The 18234-nt window shown below is 41.5% G+C and overlaps 1 protein-coding gene across 4 annotated transcripts in view; it reads left to right on the forward strand.

Moving 5' to 3' along the window:
* Window positions 1-18234, forward strand: part of DMD (dystrophin) — a 2326146-nt gene that overhangs the window by 2208604 nt on the left and 99308 nt on the right. For all 4 annotated transcript variants that reach the window (XM_036270045.1, XM_036270042.1, XM_036270043.1 and 1 more), the window contains 2 exons: window positions 1750-1824; window positions 17351-17552. In XM_036270045.1, coding sequence (XP_036125938.1) covers window positions 1750-1824; window positions 17351-17552 — 277 coding nt within the window. The remainder of the gene's footprint in view (window positions 1-1749; window positions 1825-17350; window positions 17553-18234) is intronic.

An 18234-nucleotide genomic window follows, 5' to 3' on the forward strand; every position in this document is an offset into this window, starting at 1 on the left:
TTTTTATTGCTGAGTAGTATCCCATTGTATGACAGTGCCACAATTTTTTTATTCATTCTTCTATTGGTTTGTTTCCAGTTTGGGGCTACTATGGGCATTCATGTCCACGTCTTTTTGTGGACATGTTTTTATTTATTTTGAGTAACATCTAGGAGTAGAATAGTTGGGTTATAAGATAGATGTATGTTTAATTTCATAAGAAATTGCTAATTGGTTTTCCAAAGTAGTCATGCTATTTTTTTAATGATATATTTGTTTATTGATTTTAGATAGAGAGGAAGGGAGAGGGAGAGAGATATAAACATTGATAAGAGAGCATCGATTGCCCACCTCCTGCATGCCCCCATTGGGGATCAGGCCCACAACCTGGGCATGTGCCCTGACTGGGAATCGAACTGGCGACCTCATGGTGCATGGGTTGATGCTCAACCACTGAGCCACACCAGCCGGGCAGTCATACTATTTTTTATTTGCACCAAGAGTATATGAGACTTCCAGTTGCTCCACATCCTTGCCAACATTTAGTATTGTCAGTCTTTTTTAAATTTTTATTCTGAATATTTTAAAGTCAATTGTAGACATTGCTTTTCTTCCCTCTAATTTCAATTCAGGTTTTTATATTTGGTCTCTGCAAAGACCATAAAGCTAATAATGTTGACCCAAGTGACTTGGGTATGGGTTAAATTATTTCCCTTTCCTAACCCCCGATTAGAATCGGTTTTGTGGGTGCCACTTGATTGTGACAGTCACATTTGCCAGTATTATTTTTCTTCCTTTATTCTTTTGTTCACTTATTCATTCAGTCTGTTAATCAGTCCCCTAGCTGTATTAGATCTGCTTTTTCAGAGAGCAGTTAGATATTAAATTACTGGGAAATATGGCAGAAGTAGGAGGCAGGGTTCTTGTTTTTCAGGAGCTTTTTGGAGCTGGGTTCCTGAAACATAAATACACAGAAACTCTAGAAAAGAAATATCGCCCAGGGTGTATTAAGGCTTGCATGGACTTGAGTAAGGGTATCATCTAAATATAGCTTTCTGCTAGGGGAATTGGAGCTTGATAGACAGGTGACTAGAAACCAGGGTAGCAGAAACTGTGGAATTGTTCATCTGTGCTGAATACTAGAATGATTGCACTTTAAAAGATAAACTAAATGTTTATTTTAGTCCCAGTTATATTTTAAAATACATCTCACACACGCACACATTGGATAAGAAATACTCAAAATGTTAACAGTGCATATCTTCGGGTAATAGGATTATGGATGATTTGTTTACTTGATTTTGTATTTTCCTTTAATTTCTGAGTTTTCCACAGTGAGCAGATTTGACTTTTATAATCAGAGAAAAAATGTTATATTGCCACTTGATTTTTGCTAAGCTATAATAGCTGTTTTAATAATATATTTCTTGTTCTCTTTAATCCTGCATAGCAAAGATTTACTGCAATCGAACCAAGATTACAGTCTGGAAAAAAAATACCTGATCATCCTGCAGACTGTAGTCCTTCATAGAACTTAGGTGTTCTGATTATCAAAGCGAAAAAAAGACATTTTTATTAATTTCCCCATATGGACAGAATTTTACCTCCCAAAACTTGGGGCGTATGCAAGAGGTGTTTTTTGTTTTGTTTTTTTTCCTAGCCTGTTTCTGTCATTGTTATTGCAGTTGTTGGCAAATCATTGTGAGTTTGTGCCTGTGCTTTCTGATGAAATAACAAATGATCTTTCTGTTTCCCCCTTGTTTTCTCCAGCTGACCTGAATAATGTCAGGTTCTCAGCTTATAGGACTGCCATGAAACTCCGAAGACTGCAGAAGGCTCTCTGCTGTGAGTATTTACCAATTGTGGAAATACTTGATAGTTATTCCTTGCTTAAAAAAAAAAAGTGGGTCAGGAGTATGGGGTATTTTCTTTTATTTTAATCCTCACCCAGGGATATGTTTTTATTGATTTTAGAAAGGAAGGGAGAAGGGAGGGAGGGAGAGAGATATTGATGTGACAGAGGAACACTGATCAGTTGCCTCTTTTTTTTCCTTTAAATTTTTTTCTTTATTGATTTTAGAGAGAGAGGGAGAGATAGAAACATCGATGAGAGAGAACATCAATGGGCCACCTCCTATGGGGAGGAGATCAGACCCACAACCTGGGCATGTGCCCTGACCAGGAATTGAACCGGTGACCTCTTGGTGCATGGGTGGATGCTCAACCACTGAGCCACACTGTCCTGACGATCAGTTGCCTCTTGTATGTGCCCCAACCAAGGATCGAGCCTGCAACTGGGGCATGTGCCCTGACCAGGAATTGAACCTGAGACCCTTCAGTACACAGGATCACGCTCTAACCAACTGAGCCACACAGCTCGAGGCCAGTTGGGGGTGTTTTCATTTGGAGAAAAAAAAATAGCTGTCACAAGTCCATTTGTAACATAGAGTTGTTTTTTTTTTAAGTATGTTTGGCTTAATGTCCACCTAGACTATTTTATATTGTTTAGAATCATTCCTGTCACCATTCCTCAGCTACTGATACTGAATCACTACAATATTGATCATTTATATTTTCCAACTAATGGCATTGGCATCCAGAATTATCTTTATGAAACTTGAATTATGTCCTCCTATTGAAATGTCTTTAGTATTAGCAGTATTAGTATTAGACTACCATATCTAAATTAAAGTTTACATATGTATGTTGTTTTTTGCTTGAATGTGAATGTTCAGACAAATGATGTGGTAGAAGAAAGATGACAAAATGGTTTTTCTGCTTTTGCTAAAGATTGTACATCAGTGGGAAAATCCTGAAGTGCCATACAGCTCTGTCATTTTATCAGAAAGATTATATAACTATCTGTTATCAACAAAGTGATTTATAGTAGACTATTGAGTGCCCATGTGCAGTGATGACATGACCATGAAACAGACAAGCACAGTCCCTTCCCTCATACAACTTAGTCTAATGAGGGATATGTGGGGTATCCATAAAATGGAGGCATAGGTGAAAGTATATAAGATAATCCAGAAATCTACGATCTTAAAAAAATAAAAGGAGTCCAGCCAGTATGGCTCACTGGTTGAGCGTCGCCCCATGCACTAAGAGGTTGCCGGTTCGATTCCCAGTCAGGGCACATGCCCAGGTTGTGGGCCCGATCCCCAGTGGGGGGCATGCAGGAGGCGGCCAGTCGATGTTCTCTCTCATCGATGTCTCTCTCTCTCTCCCTCTCCCTCTCTCTCTGAAATCAATAAAGGAAAAATAAATAAATAAAATCATATGGTCTCTCTTACTAAGCTTTATGGGCAATCTGAGGAAAAGTGAAGACACCATTTCAAAGTCACATATTTAGTCCTGTGATAGTGGAAAAATGGGGTACTATGAGAATGGCTAGTTGTGAGTGGGGGAAAGTGAGGTTCAGACAAGGTTTACTTGATGAGGTGATGTTTTAAACTACATGAGTCCAGAAAGGTAAATAGAGCTCACTCAGAAAAGTGTTCTAGTCAGAAGAAATAGCATGTGCTAAGCCTTGGAGTCCAGAGATGTATCCAGGGACTGAAAATAGTTCAGCATGGCTCAAGCACAGGGTTCCAGGAGGGGCTATGGTGAAATATTCGGCTGGAGAGAAAAGCAGAAGGCAGATTGTGAAAGGCATTTTATTTTATTTTATTTTATTTTATTTTATTTTATTTTATTTTATTTTATTTTCCTCACCTGAGGACATTTTTGCATTCATCTTCGGATAGAGCGGGAGGGAGGAAGAGAGAGAGAGAGAGAAACGTTGATGTGAAAGGGACACATTGACTGGCTGCCTCCCACACGACCCCAACCGGGCCCAGGGACAAACTGCAACTGAGGTACATTCCCTTAGCGGGAACCAAACCCTGGACTCTCTGGTCTGCAGGATGACACTCTATAACTGCTAAGCAAAACCAGCCATGGCATGAAAGGCTTTTTAAACAAGTTGAGGCCCTGACCGGTTTGGCTCAGCGGTTAGAGCATCGGCCTGCGGTCCGGAGAGACCCGGGTTCGGTTCCCGCTAAGGGCATGTACCTCGGTTGCAGTTTGTCCCCGGCCCTGGTTGGTCGTGCGGGTGGCAGCCACTCGATGTGTCCCTTTCACGTCAATGTTTCTCTCTCTCTCTCCCCTTCCTGCTCTATCTGAACAAAAAAAAAAAAAAGGAAAAATGTCCTCGTGTGAGGATAAAAAATAAATAAAATAAAAAAATAAGTTAAGGAATGTAGAGGCCATTGAGGAGCCATGAAAGGGCGATGGCATGATGGGATTTTCATTTAGAAAGATGGTTCTGGCTATGAAATAGAGCATGGATGGGCCAGAGCAGTGTGCAAGTGACAGCAGAGAGACTTGCTGAGAAGTTTCAGCAACATGGTGGCCTGAACTGGCAAAGTAGGAATGGAGATAAGTGGGCAGAACTGAGAAATACTTCCGAAGTGGAATTGATAGGCCTTAGTGATGAATTAGATGATTACATATGTTGGGTGAGGGGAATCAGGGAAATAGTAGGTACACAGTTGGGTGAATGGTAGACTTTCCTGGTAGAGTTGGACATGAAGCCTTGGTGCTCAGGAGAAATATACAAGGAGTGTTTAGGAATCATTAGCAGGTAGATGCTCAGGGAGCATGCAGAGTAAGAAAAAAAGAGTATTTAGGACAGAGGATGAACAATGTACAGAGGAGACTGCAGGGGAATGACCAGAGGGGAAGAAGGCAAATATGAAGAGGTTAAGTACCGCATGCTGTGTGGGAAGAGAGGAGCCTTCAGGGTCAGATGTTATTGCTGGGAGGTCAGGATGAAGTCAGCAAAAGTGTCCATTGGATTTAGTAATTCGGGTGAGACTTTAGAGGTACAGTGGAGGTGGTGAAGGGGGCTTTAAAGTAAGTACAAAAGTGGAGATGTACCCAGCCAGTGTGGCTCAATGGTTGAGCGTCTATCCACACACCAAGAGGTCCCTGGTTCAATTCTCGGTCAGGCACATGCCCAGGTTGTCGGCCCGATCCCCAGTGGGGGGCATGCAGGAGGAGGCCAATCGATGTTCTCTCTCATCGATGTTTCTCTCTCTCTCTCTCTCCCTCTTCCTTCCTCTCTCTAAAATCAGTAAAGAAAAAAAATTTTTTTTTTAAGTGGGCATGTAAAGATGGTTGATATGGACAATTTTTGGAGAAATTTAGTTGTTAAGGGGAGGAAAGAGGGCTGGTAGTTAGTTGGTGGGGCTGAGAAGTGAATGAAGTATATATATAGATGAGACATTTGAGTATTTAAATATCAGAAGAGATAACAAGATTGAAATGGTTGACTCTAGAGAAGCTAATAAACAATGTGAGTTCTCAGGGGATAGAGGCAGGTCATCCAGAGTCCAAGGGAAGGACAGGGCACCTCTCCTCTACTGTAATGACTGGGGCTGCGGAAAGGATCTGTGTAGGGCCAGGTAACTAAGGAGACCTGGTGGCAGGAAGGTGAGGGATGTCCAAGGAGGTAGAGGGGTCAAGAGCCTAACTGCTCAGGAAGGTAGAGGAAGAGTTAGTGCAGATGTCACTGGAAGGCCAAGAAGCTGTGGTCACAGAGTAGCACAGCTAACCTTTATTTCAGGAGTGGATCAGTCCCAGTGGATTAGATCTAGGAGATGACCATTTGAATAAATGGCAGAGGTGGAGCAGATGTGAATTTCCATGGAGATGAAATGGGAAGTTAAGGAGCTGAGAGGCTAGAGTGACGGCATGAGTCATCCATGCCAATGTTGAAATCATCCAGAATTGGGGCCAGTACTGGGGAAGAAAGAAGGACCATGAACCCTGACTGCTAAGTCTTCAGGAATGAAGGGATCTGACCAGGGGTTCTGTGGAGGACAGCGATAAGATGGTCAAGGAGAGTTGCTGGCAAGTGTCTTAAAATGGAAATGGAGAAGAAACATCCTGAAAGTGGAATTATCTGGAAGGAGGGAGTACGTTTTTCCTCGTCATTTTGGTGTCTCCAGTGCTAAGGACAAGACCTAGCAGAGTAGTAGGGTTGAATACGTTTTCATGGAATGGATGCATGACTGAAAGTAAATTTAGGTTTTTATTTCTTTAGCTTATCGTCTGAAGTTACCATTTTTCAGCTATATAACTGCCAAGTTTAAGTGGTTATAAAGGGCTCTCCAGGCCTAGCATTTCCATAGGGACCTGTTAATGTACCAGAGCTAGAAAGAGGCGGCTTGGGGTGCGGTAGAGTCAGAGGACTGGATGGTGAGAGTCTTCTGCCTCTTTTTCTTTTTCTGTCCCTCTCCTGTCCCAGAGATACTGTTTTCCATTGATAAGGGTTAATTATGAACTGGTTATTGTAAAGTACTATTGTATATAGTATATTTCCAAGAGATCCTTAACAGTTCAAAAGAGATTGTCAGCTGTTCCAGGTTATACTATGAAAAAGCCCAGAAATAGCCTAGCTGGTGTGGCTCAGTGGTTGAGCATCAACCCATGCAGCAAGAGGTCATCAGTTCAATTCCTGGTCAGGGCACATGCCCAGGTTGTGGGCCCGATCCCCAGTGGGGGGCATGTAGGAGGCAGCCAATCAACGTTCTCTGTCATCGATGGTTCTATCTCTCTCTCCCTCTCCCTTCCTCTCTCTCTCTAAAATCAATAAACAAAAAATATTTTAAAAAAGAAAAGAAAAAGCCCAGAAATAGACTAGATTGAAAACCTTTCCATAAAGTTCCTTTTGACCTTGGATTTGGGCATTATTCAGTTCTGTTAAAAAGTAATTCTGTTCACATGTGTGTCTCATTGTCTATCATTTCAATTTATTTTAAAATGTCCAATAAACATCGGAGAAACAGGGTTATTTGTTATTGTAAAAAATGTCACCCGTTTGAGGTTATAAGTTGTAGTAAAGTTAAGCTGTGAATGTAGAATGTTCACATTGAAACATATTCTAAATTCTCAGCGTTTCCTTTCTAAGAATGAGTTTTCTCATATTTGAAAAAATATTTAGAGGCAGCAAAATTAGGGTATATTTACTTAAATTAAGTACTGGATTCTTAAGAATGGTAGGGAGAGTTCCATGTATAGTATGAATATAGAATGAAGAGTTCGCCAATCCTTATATTATTGAAAACATGTGTGGTCACATTACTGAACTAACTGTTCAGCAGATGATTTAAGAATTTCCTCTTACTTTTGTATTTGCTTAGGTTTCTCTTCCGGCTTTTTTTTTTTTTTTTTTGTCATTTCTATGCCTGCAAAACCATGATAAAGAGCCATTGTCTGTGGTGCAGGCAAATAAAACTTGTTCTGGCTAGCTTTTCCAACTGAAGGTCGCTTCTACCAACTCTTACTTTAATGAAAATTAATGATGTTATCGCAATGATTTCCTGATACCAATGAAGAGTTTGAATTGCAGATGCCTTCAAAAATATGCAGTGCTACCGCCATTAAGCAACTTGGTTTTATTTTTTTAGTTCACATCAAAGCTTCAGTATGGCAGAAACCCGAACAACACAATTTTATCCACTATAGAGATTTTGCTATTTAAGTCTAGAACATCACCACTGGCCTATAATGTCCCCACTTTGTAATCAATTTAATGTTGCATGACTTCGTATTGCCTTTCAATGCATTGTGAATGAAAATTAAACTCGGAGAGACAAAGAGAAAATCTTGGGAAGAAGGATTTATAAAGTGGTTCATATGGCTGATACCCCATGGAAAGTTAGGAAGATAATATAAGCTTTTTTCTTTCTCCTTCTGTAGTTATGATGGCATACTATAGGTGTGTGGCTTCTAAAATTAAAAAATATAGCCAACTTCTAAGAGCAGAAATGAAAATGCACTTAGAGCACATGTATTTAGTTTATTAGCGTGTACTAGGTTGGAGGGAGCCCAGACCATAGGGCCAAATATACTGCAGTTGATAAATGGGGTGAATACTCTGCAAACAAGAAATAGAGAACAATTAGCTTCTGTTCAGAAACTAAAACACACAGTAGAGAGATTTTGGATAGCCTGGAGCTGTCTGAATAAAGGTACACCTTCAGCATGACAACGCAGTTGAAAAATGTTCTCCCTTCTAGGTAAATGAACCTCACCTTTGAGGGTGCAGTGAGGTGGCATTCGACAGGGTTCAGTTGCTAAGGAAGACTCACTAGACCCATGACACCATGGCTTACAAATCTAGTCTTGCAGGAATAGGCTTCCCTTAGGCATTAAAGGCACAGCCTGCCTCACAGCAAGGGGGCCCGAGAGGCCAGTGTAATTATTTTGTCCCTCCCCCACAAAAATCTACACTTCCCATATGCTATGTATTATTTTTCCATGTAGGTTGGAGGCCAGGTCTGTTATTCCAGAATGCAAAACATCTTGAGGACAGAGCCAAACTAATTTTCTCAGCTTATCTGGTTTGACAGATATTGGCACCTGAAGAGAGGGGTCCTATAACAGGACACATCTCTCTCACAGGGAAAGCACTGTAGTCCTGTTTCAAGTTTGTTTAATACCTAAGAGGTGCACCCTAGGGAAAGAATGGTTGGCCCTCGGTTGTGGAGCTGAAGCTGTTAAGGAACACCTTGTAGGTTCTGTTCTGCAGTCATCATTGCTTTTGTTCTGCAGTCATCATTCTAGGAAGTTTGCCCTCCTTAACCTTCCTCCTGGAATTGGATGCCCTGGAAGTGTTCTCTTTGCCCTAGGAGGTCTTTTCCATCAGTTGATGTTTTTTCATTCAAAGCAAATTCTCCTTGGCCAGATATCCTCATCCAGCTCCTAATTCTCCTAAGGTTCCATTATTTCCAGAGGTCCCATGCTCTTTGGTCCACCAGACATGTTGCCATTGTGTAGTGACATCTTTACTAGAACTAGGAAATGAATTTGAGATGCAACAATGTGAGAATCTCCCAGGCTAACATCCTGTGAGTAGTAGTCACTCCTAAATGGACTTTGGTTTGGGTCTGCCACAGAAATTTCTCTCACCATCCATGTCAAATGCCTTGCTTTTCAATTTCAGAGTGGTGGGCCTACCAAATTAGACTTAATTCTTCCTCAGCAATTTAAGTGTCCTAATTGTCCCTCTAGCATGGCTTTTCTTGTATAGTGACAGGACACATAGCTGTATTTTTACACATAATATTATGACAGATGAGACATAGCATATAAACCTTCTACTGTATACCCAATACCTTTCTTAAGCCTTCATCATTCCAATTAATGTTCACACAGTGTTTGTTCAGACTATTATAAATCAGTGTTTTCCATATATGACTGGGTAAATAGTCCCACAGAGTACTTTCCAATACAGGTCACAGTCAGATCTCCCATCTCTTCATCCAGTGTGTTCACTAGGTTGACCAGCTGTCTTCCTCACTTCTTGGCTCTTTAAAAAGGGCATCTGAATCATAGCTAAGGGAGCATATTGTTCTCTTAGTTGAAGCCTCTTTCTGGGCACCAACATTATGTCATTTTTCCCTTTCAAATACCCATTTGGTGGTTTTCTTCCCTTCAGCAACAGTCTTACCTTTTTATTCCCTATAAATTTTTTTATTATATAACAATAGTAATTTCAGATATGATAAAATCACTTTCTTTTATTAAATTTTTCCCCTTTATTGATTTTAGAGAGGAAGAGAGAGGGAGAGAGAGAGAGAAACATTGATGAGAGAGAACATCGACTGGCCGCCTCCTGCATGCCCTTCACTGGGGATCAGGCCCACAACCTGGGCGTATGTCCTGACCAGGAATTGAACTAGCAACCTCTGGGTGCATGGGTCAATGCTCAATCACTGAGCCACACTGGCCGGACTTCCCTATAAATTTTAATCCAAACAATACACAAACTATGTCCCCTGGGCTCAGCCACTGGGCTCGTCCATATTTAGCTTGTAGCAAGAGAAGAAGTTGAAATATGCCAGGGCTTCTCCTTCAATCTCTTCCCAATGGTGTCGGTTTAGATTGGATCAGTACAGAAAAATGAGGCTAATCCTGACCTCTAGGCAACAAAACATTTGTGACAGTCAGCCCCAATTAGGCAACGTGTGGGGAAGGAGGAATCTATTCGATCAATCCCTGTGGAATTCTTGCACTTATGTTCTAATAGTGATAATATCTTGTTTCAGAATATTACCAGCTCTTGAGACTCTTAATTAGAGCCTCAGTCCAGGGACGACTAGGTATGACATGGAAAATAAAATTGTGGCAAAGTAGGAAACACCTACAAGTCCCACACTTGACTTAACTTGATCATTGTCATTGGTGTCACAGGTGTAGGCCATTTATCAAGGGATAGTTTGCCTAGGTTCCTTTGGTTGGAACTCCACCTGCAGGCCAGAGAAGGTGAAATTCAATGGAAGGAGATTCTGAACTTATTAGAACTTTGACTAATGCAGTCAAGGAATTGAATTGTAGCAGACCCTCCATCAGTTTTGCCGTTTCATCCTGAAACATTTTGTTCAGCTCCTGGAGTTCAGGTTCCGCCATTTTCAGATGCCATTAGAAAGTTGTATTTATCAACAACCAATGTCAAAGCCTGTGCTACTTCAAACCAAGGGTAGCTTGGCAACCAGCAGCAGTTCACTTTTGTCCCTTTTATTAGAAACGTCTTTTCTTTAAATGTCTTAGCTGTATTTTTGGCGAAAAATGAGTTGGGGTATCTTCTAGACAATTTCACTCTGACATTAATTGCACTGGTGGTGGCAGTTAGGGTTCCATTGCTAGAGAGGACTCACAGAACTCAAACAGCAGTGCTTATGAACCCACAGTTCATGGCAGGGAAAGGCTGCAATATACTAACAACATTAAAATGCTATGTATCGCCCTGGACAGTTTTGTTCAGTGGTTAGAGCATCAGCCCACAGACCAGAGAGACCCGCGTTCAGTTCCCTCCAAGGGCACGTACCTCGGTTGCAGTTTTTCCCTGGCCCCGGTTGGGGTTGTGTGGGTGGCAACCAGTCGATGTGTCTCTCTCACATCGATGTCTCTCTCTCTCTTCCTCCCTCTCTCCCTCCCGTTCTATCTGAAGATAATTGCAAAAAAATAAAAAAGTCCTTGGATGAGGATGAAAATAAATAAAGTGCTATGTATCATAACCACAGGCTGCCTCACATCATAGTGTCCAGAGAGGCCAGGTGTAAGCTCCAAGCATCCCGTCTCTATAAGGGCCACACCAGAATACACTTTCTCTCTTGGATCAAGAACCAACACCCATATGAGCACAAATCACTTTGGAAACCAGGCAGCACATATTAGAGTCTTCGACAGAGTTCCTTTTTAATTTTTTTTTTCTTTATTGATTTTTTTAGAGAGAAAGAAAGGGAGAGGAGGCAAGAGATAGAAACATTGATGATAAAGAACATCAGTTGGCCGCCTCCTGCATGCCCCCCACTGGGGATCGGGCCCACAACCTGGACATGTGCCCCGATCGAGAATTGAACCGATGCAGGGATCAACGCTCAACCACTGAGCCACACCAGCCGGGCTCAACAGGATTTCTTATAGTCTGTCGGTCACTTGGGCATAGTCGTTCTACATAGCCAGTCCCAAACATAGTCGCCTCCACGGTTCTCACTGAGACCAGGCAAAAAGGGCAGTGTTTCTGCTAGCAATAAGCAACAGTGATAACCTGCAACCCATGACTACACATCAACAGAAAAAGTCACTTCCTTTCATTGTTTTGATCAAGGCTCTGCAGTATGTAGCTATTTTCGCAAAACATCTCATGCCTACTCCAGAGTCTCTGGAATTAATAACTCACAGCACAAACAACTACATCAAAGTGCATTGACTTGTTTACTGGGCAGAGATTTGTTTGGAAAGTTCTTCAGCCTGAAGTGGAAGCTGCCTATAGAGTGAGCTGGTGGGATGTCAACAACTGTCTCCTCTTCCCACAGGTGCCTTCCACTGCCAGGGCCAAAAAAGTCAGCAAACACATAGCAGTTATCCTACCGTAACTCCCCTCTGTGTCGGTCTGCAAATTTAGGTTACAGGATCACTTCTATATTAACAGAGTATTCCGGTTTACCCATGGGATGAGCTTGAAGTTGTTTTGACATTGTGGGGCTTATTCTAACCAACTTTTTGGTGCTTCTTTTTTCTCCTGAGATCACTAGTAGGGAATGTATATATTTCACCCCCTAAATGGAAGTTTCTAGCTTGAGATAAAAGGATAGTTTCACAGTTATGTCTGCTGGTTGCTAGTTGAGGCTTCTAGAAACAGCTAATCATTATGTTTAATGTTTCAATTAAAAACCTCAATATATTTTATAAGATGTTCATTTTGGACACTTAAATGTATATCTGTATGGCAATTAAACTGTCCCTATCAGCCAAGCTGGTGTGGTTCAGTGGATTGAGCTTCGTCCCATGGACTGAGAGGTCCCAGTTCAATTCCCGGTCAGGGCACATGCCCAGGTTGCAGGCTCGATCCCCAGTAGGGGGCAAACATGAGGCAGCCTATCAATGTGGACTCAATCCCCAGTAGGGGGTGTGCAGGAGGCAGCTGATCCATGTTTCTCTCTCACATCAATGTTTCTATCTCTTTCACCCTTCTCTCTCTCTAAAAAAATTAATCAATAAATAAATTGACCCTATCAGTTTTTTTCACCTCTTTTCAAGCCATAGTTTCAGTTATGCATATCTAAATAGAAATCTTTTAAAAATTGTTTCATGAAAATGGAATTTGTTTGATATGTTTGTTTGAGGAAGTGCATTTTCCAATGTTCTGTGATGGATTGTGCTTGTGTTTAACCACATCCAGTTTTAGCAGAGCACACTGCACAGTATTTCTCTTCTAACTATGTCATCTTTTGCTCCTGTTATTTCAGAGCAATTGCTTTGCTCCCCTCTGGAGCTATTTATACTCCAAATTTTCTATTCTGCGTGTTACCCATTCACCTGTACAGACATAAGAGTAGACCTGATAAAAATAAATTCATGCAATTTTGCTGTCGGTATATTTGCTTCCATCACAATGGTAAATTAGACTCAATACAAAAGTGAGTCTAAAAATTCTCACTTGTAATACTATGCAACTCTAAAAAAGAAGGATCTCTTATCCTGTGAGACAGCACGGAGGGACCTGGAGAGTATTATGCTGAGCGAAATAAGCCAGTCACAGAAAGACAAGTATCACACGATCTCACTTATATGTGGAACTAATGAACAAAATAAACAGATAAACAGAATATATCCAGAGACATGGAAAGCATGGAACAGAGGGGAGGGGGTCGGAAGAGATTAACCAAAGAATTTATATGCATATATACATAACCCATGGACACAGACAAGAGTATAGTGAAGGGAGGTGGGTGGGAGGGGGAGGGGGAGTCAATGGGAGAAAAAAGAGGGTCATCAGTAATACTTTTCACAATAAAGATACATTTTAAAAATACAAACATAAAAATTCTCACTTGTTCTTCTATCCTTAGGTATAAAACAAAATATTTCTAACAATTAAGGCAGAATAACACAAAAGAAAATAGAGACACTGCAAACCTCCCGTAGCTTCCTTCAATATACAAAGAAACATGTTAGGAATATTGGTACTTAGAAGAAATCCATTCCTTTCTTCCACTAATGGAAATGGTGGGATGCATTTCTTCTTCTTCTTTTTTTTTTTTATCCTCACCCAAGGACATTTTTACATTTATCTTCAGATAGAGCGGGAGGGATAGATGGAGGAAGAAAGAGAGAGAAACATCGATATGAGAGAGACACATCGACTGGCTGCCACCCACACAACCCCAACCAGGGTCAGGGACAAACTGCAACCAAGGTACATGCCCTCAGTGGGAACCAAACGTGGAACTCTGGTCAATGGGCCGATGCACTAGCTGCTGAGCCAAACCAGCCAAGGCTGGGATGCATTTCTAAGTGCGCTCTCTACCTACACCAGAAACCATGCCCTTGGAAAGAGTCAAGCACACAGAAGAGAAAAGAAAATTTGAATTCTTTTGTCTCTACATCTCTCTCCGATCTCCCATCCAGTCCCTGCTCGGGCTTTCTGTCCTTGTTTCTTTCTTCCTGCTTTCATTGTTATTTTTTAAATTCTTTATTCTTTTTCCTACCTGCCTCTCTCTCTCAAATCATGTTCCTTTCTGCCACTTTAAGCATAGTCTCAGCTTCCATGTAAAGAGGTCGTTATCTTTTAAAAAAAAAATGTTTTTATTGATTCTTAGAGACGGAATGAGAGAGAAACATGGGTGTGAGAGCAGCACGTGGATCGGCAGCCTCCTGCATGCCCCCTAATGGGGGATCAAGCCCTCAGTGTGCCCTAACCAGGAATCGAACCAGCGACGTTTTGTAGCCTGGGATGATGCCCAACCAACTGAGCCACACCAGCCAGGGCAAGAGGTCATTTTTTAAAATATGTTTTTGTTGCTTTTTTTTTTTTTTTTTTTAGAGAAAGAGGAAGGGAGAGGGAGAGAAAGAAACATCAATTGGCTGCCTCCTGCACGCCCCCTACTGGGGATCAGCCCACTGCTCAAGCATGTGCTCTGATTGGGAATCAAACTCGAGATCTTTTAATGCATGGGAGGACACTCAATCAACTGAGCCACACCAGCCAGGGCAAGCAGTCATTATCTTGAAAGTATTTTTAAACAAAAGGAGTGGGGCCTGTAGAGTAGTAAAATTCACCACCCCGAAAATGTATCTCTTTGTCATGTGGAATACTTTGAGTTGAAAACACAGACCCAGGAAGAACCTTTGACCTTACCTCTAACTGCCTGAAAGAATTTAGACAGAAGACTTGCTCCAGGCAGAGAGGTATCATCACAGTAACTCTAGTTTAATATGAACTAGGTGTGTTAGGGAGGAACCTAGCAAGGCCCATTTGATCAAAGTCCTCTCTGTGTCCCACTGGTTCTGTGGGGCGCATCAAACATGTTTTTACTAAACATTAACTCTTTTCATCTTCCTTGAATTGCCTTACTTCCCTTTGAAGTCCCAGGCCTCTACTACCTTCTCCTTAGTCCAGAATGACAATGATACCTCATTTTGCCTTACTTCTTTGGATTCCCCATTCGCACGAAATTAAATTGCATTTTTTCTCCTGTTAATCTGTTTCATATCAATTTCATTCTTGGATCAGCCAGAAGAACTTAGAAGGGTACCAAAAAAAATTTTTCCCTCCCCAATGGCCTTTGCCTTGATAGAATGGATGCTCATCCAGGGCATTTTTTTTTTTAAATCCTCACCCAAGGATATTTTTACATTAATCTTCAGATAGAGCAGGAGGGAGAGAGGAAGGACGAGAGAGAGAGAAACATCGATGTGAGAGAGACATATTGATTGGTTGCCATTTGCACAACCCCAGCTGGGGCTGGGGACGTACCACATCCTTGGCCAGAATCAAACTCAGGACTCTTTGGTCTGTGAGTGAAGCTCTTACTGCTGAGCCATACTGGCCAGGGCTCATCCAGAGCATTTTAAGGAAATTGGTACATAAAATCACAGAGCCTCACTCACTGGGATGAAAAACAAAGGGGGAAAAAACCTCCTCCCATCCCCAGGTCCCCTTCATGCTTCTAGGGAAACCTCGAAAGTTATTATTTTTCTTTTTTAAAAGAGAAAAATATGTACTACATAGGTAACCTACATAGGTATTAACCACTATTTTTGTTTTTGTTTTTCCTTAACATTTAATTAGAGCCAGCCACAAATGGCTGGTAAAATACACTAAAGCCTCAAATTTACATCTGTTCAGTATTGGGCAAGCTGTTTACTAACTGGGTTGGCCGGTGTTTATCTGCAGTTACATTTATAATTGTATTACCTCCTCCCCTGAGATGCCTGAGAAATTTACTTAATTACCATTGATTCTTTCTCTCAAAGGACTGAGAATTCAGACCAGAGCTCAGGTGTATAAGGTGTTATAAAAGCATGCTGTTGCATTTCCAATTTGGCTAGTAAACTGGCTTTAGGAAAAAAAGCATCTTTTCATGACACTTGGGAATAAAGCTTGCAATATGCTGATGTTGGACACAGTTGCGACTTCACCTTTGTTAATTTTTCGTCTTTCAGCATATGATTAAATACCACCTCAGATCAAGGGGAACTCCCCCCCATAACTCATAAAGTTCTTAGAGGATTTGAAAAGTGCAATGAAAAATATAGTCTGAAGGTGGAAGAAGAAATAAGTGAGCCTCAGGCCTAAAACTGAATCGATTATGCAGTTACTTTTGTTTGCCCATGGAAAATTTTAGTGAGGTTGACTATTTTTTCACCTGATGTTAAGGTAGCAGAAAGATTGTGAGGTGACTGATAAAGAGAAAAATGCGTAAGAATTATAAATGCATAACTGGAAATAGAGTTTACACTGTCCTAACCATACAAATTAATCAAACTGACCTTCTCTAATACTAATATAAGAAAGTGTGGTCAGGAACTCTTTCAGAATCTCTAGTGAAATAGTTTTTTCCTTATTCAGTTGCAAATGACTCGGTTTATGTAGAACATGATAGACCCCCTTAACTCTCAAATATTCACCCTATTGGTGCCAATGACATGTGAGAACAACCTCAGATCCTGAACAATCGTCAAAGTCATCAAACTTAAAGCTAAGGGATGAAAACAAATCACTTTAAAAGAGGGTAGGATGTGCCCAGCCGGTGTGACTCAGTGGTTGAGCATCGACCCATGCACCAAGAGGTTGCCAGTTTGATTCTCGGTCAGGGCACATGGCCAGGTTGTGGGCTCAATCCCCAGTGGGGGGCATGCAGGAGGTGGTCAATCTATGTTCTTTCTCATCAGTGTTTCGATCTCTCTCTCTTTCCTTTCCTCTCTCTCTAAAATCAATAAAGAAAAAAAAATTTTTAAAAAGGGTAGGATATGCCCTGGCCAGTTTCCTCAGTGGTTAGAGCATCAGCCCGTGGACCAATGAGTCACGGGTTCGATTCCGGTCAAGGGCACGTACCTTGGTGCAGTTCATCCCCTCCCCTGGTCAGTGTCGTGTGGGAGGCAACCAGTCAATGTCTCTCTCTTGTGTCGTCGTTTCTCTCTCTCTCCCTCTCTCTCCCTTCCTCCCACTCTATCTGCAGATGAATAGAAAAAAAAAAATGTCCTCGGTGAGGATTGAAAAAAAAAAAAAGGGTAGGGTGTGAGCTATGTATGGGGCCAGGTGGATACATGAAACACTGCGGGGATCACTTTGTAAAATACATGATTGTCTAACCACTAGGCTGTACACCTGAATCTCATACAAAATAATATTGAATGTCAACTGTAATTGAAAAATAAAAAAATAATTACATAAAAGATGATAGGGTTCGGATTTGGTGTTTACTAAAGGATACGAGACATGTCTATCAGGAGTCTCAAAGGAAAGGGAAAACGAGTGAAAGGAGGATTTCCCTTTCTTGGAATCACTTGTGATTTTATGTGGCTTTTGCAGTGGATCTCCTGAGCCTCTCAGCTGCATGCGATGCCTTGGATCAGCACAACCTCAAGCAAAACGACCAGCCCATGGACATCCTGCAGATCATTAATTGTTTGACCACTATCTACGACCGCCTGGAGCAAGAGCACAACAATCTGGTCAATGTCCCTCTCTGCGTTGATATGTGTCTCAATTGGCTGCTGAATGTCTATGACACGTATGTATGGCAAGCTTTTCTTTCAGACTCTGTCACGGAAGGCTTACGGTACAGAATGGTGACAGTTTAATTAACATCACGCCAGGGCCCCAGTCTAGAAATATGGTCCTACGGTTGAAAGTTTCATGAAGCTGTGTGACCTAATGCAGTCCCTGTGTGACTGAATGCAGTCCCTGTGATCAATCATTTTTGCATTTATTGGAGCTGAAAATATTTTGTTTTGATAAACTAGGAGGTAAGAGCTAGAATGCTGATTGCTCTCAGATTAGAAAACAAGCAAAATCCTGAGATACTCATTTCTTTTTACAATGAATCAATATATAGCCATTGGTTCTTTCCCTTTCTTGCCTGTGTATTTTTTTTTATCCTCACCTGAGGATATTTTTGCATTTATCTTCAGATAGAGTGTGGGGGGGGAGAGACAGAAACATCGATGTGAAAGAGACACATCAAATGTTTGCCACCCACACGACCCCAACCGGGCCGGGGACAAACTGCAACTGAGGTACATGCCCTTAGCAGGAACTGAACCCAGGACTCTCTGGTTTGCAGGCTGATGTACTAACTGCTAAGCCAAACTGGCCAGGGCGCCTGTGTAGTTTGAATCCCCCCACTCACTTTGGGGCTGGCTCCCTCTCACTGGCAGATGTACTCCTGGAGATGCTGGCACACCTGTCACCAG

This window comes from Molossus molossus, unplaced genomic scaffold (assembly GCF_014108415.1).
Source record: "Molossus molossus isolate mMolMol1 unplaced genomic scaffold, mMolMol1.p scaffold_m16_p_2, whole genome shotgun sequence".
NCBI lineage: Eukaryota > Metazoa > Chordata > Mammalia > Chiroptera > Molossidae > Molossus > Molossus molossus.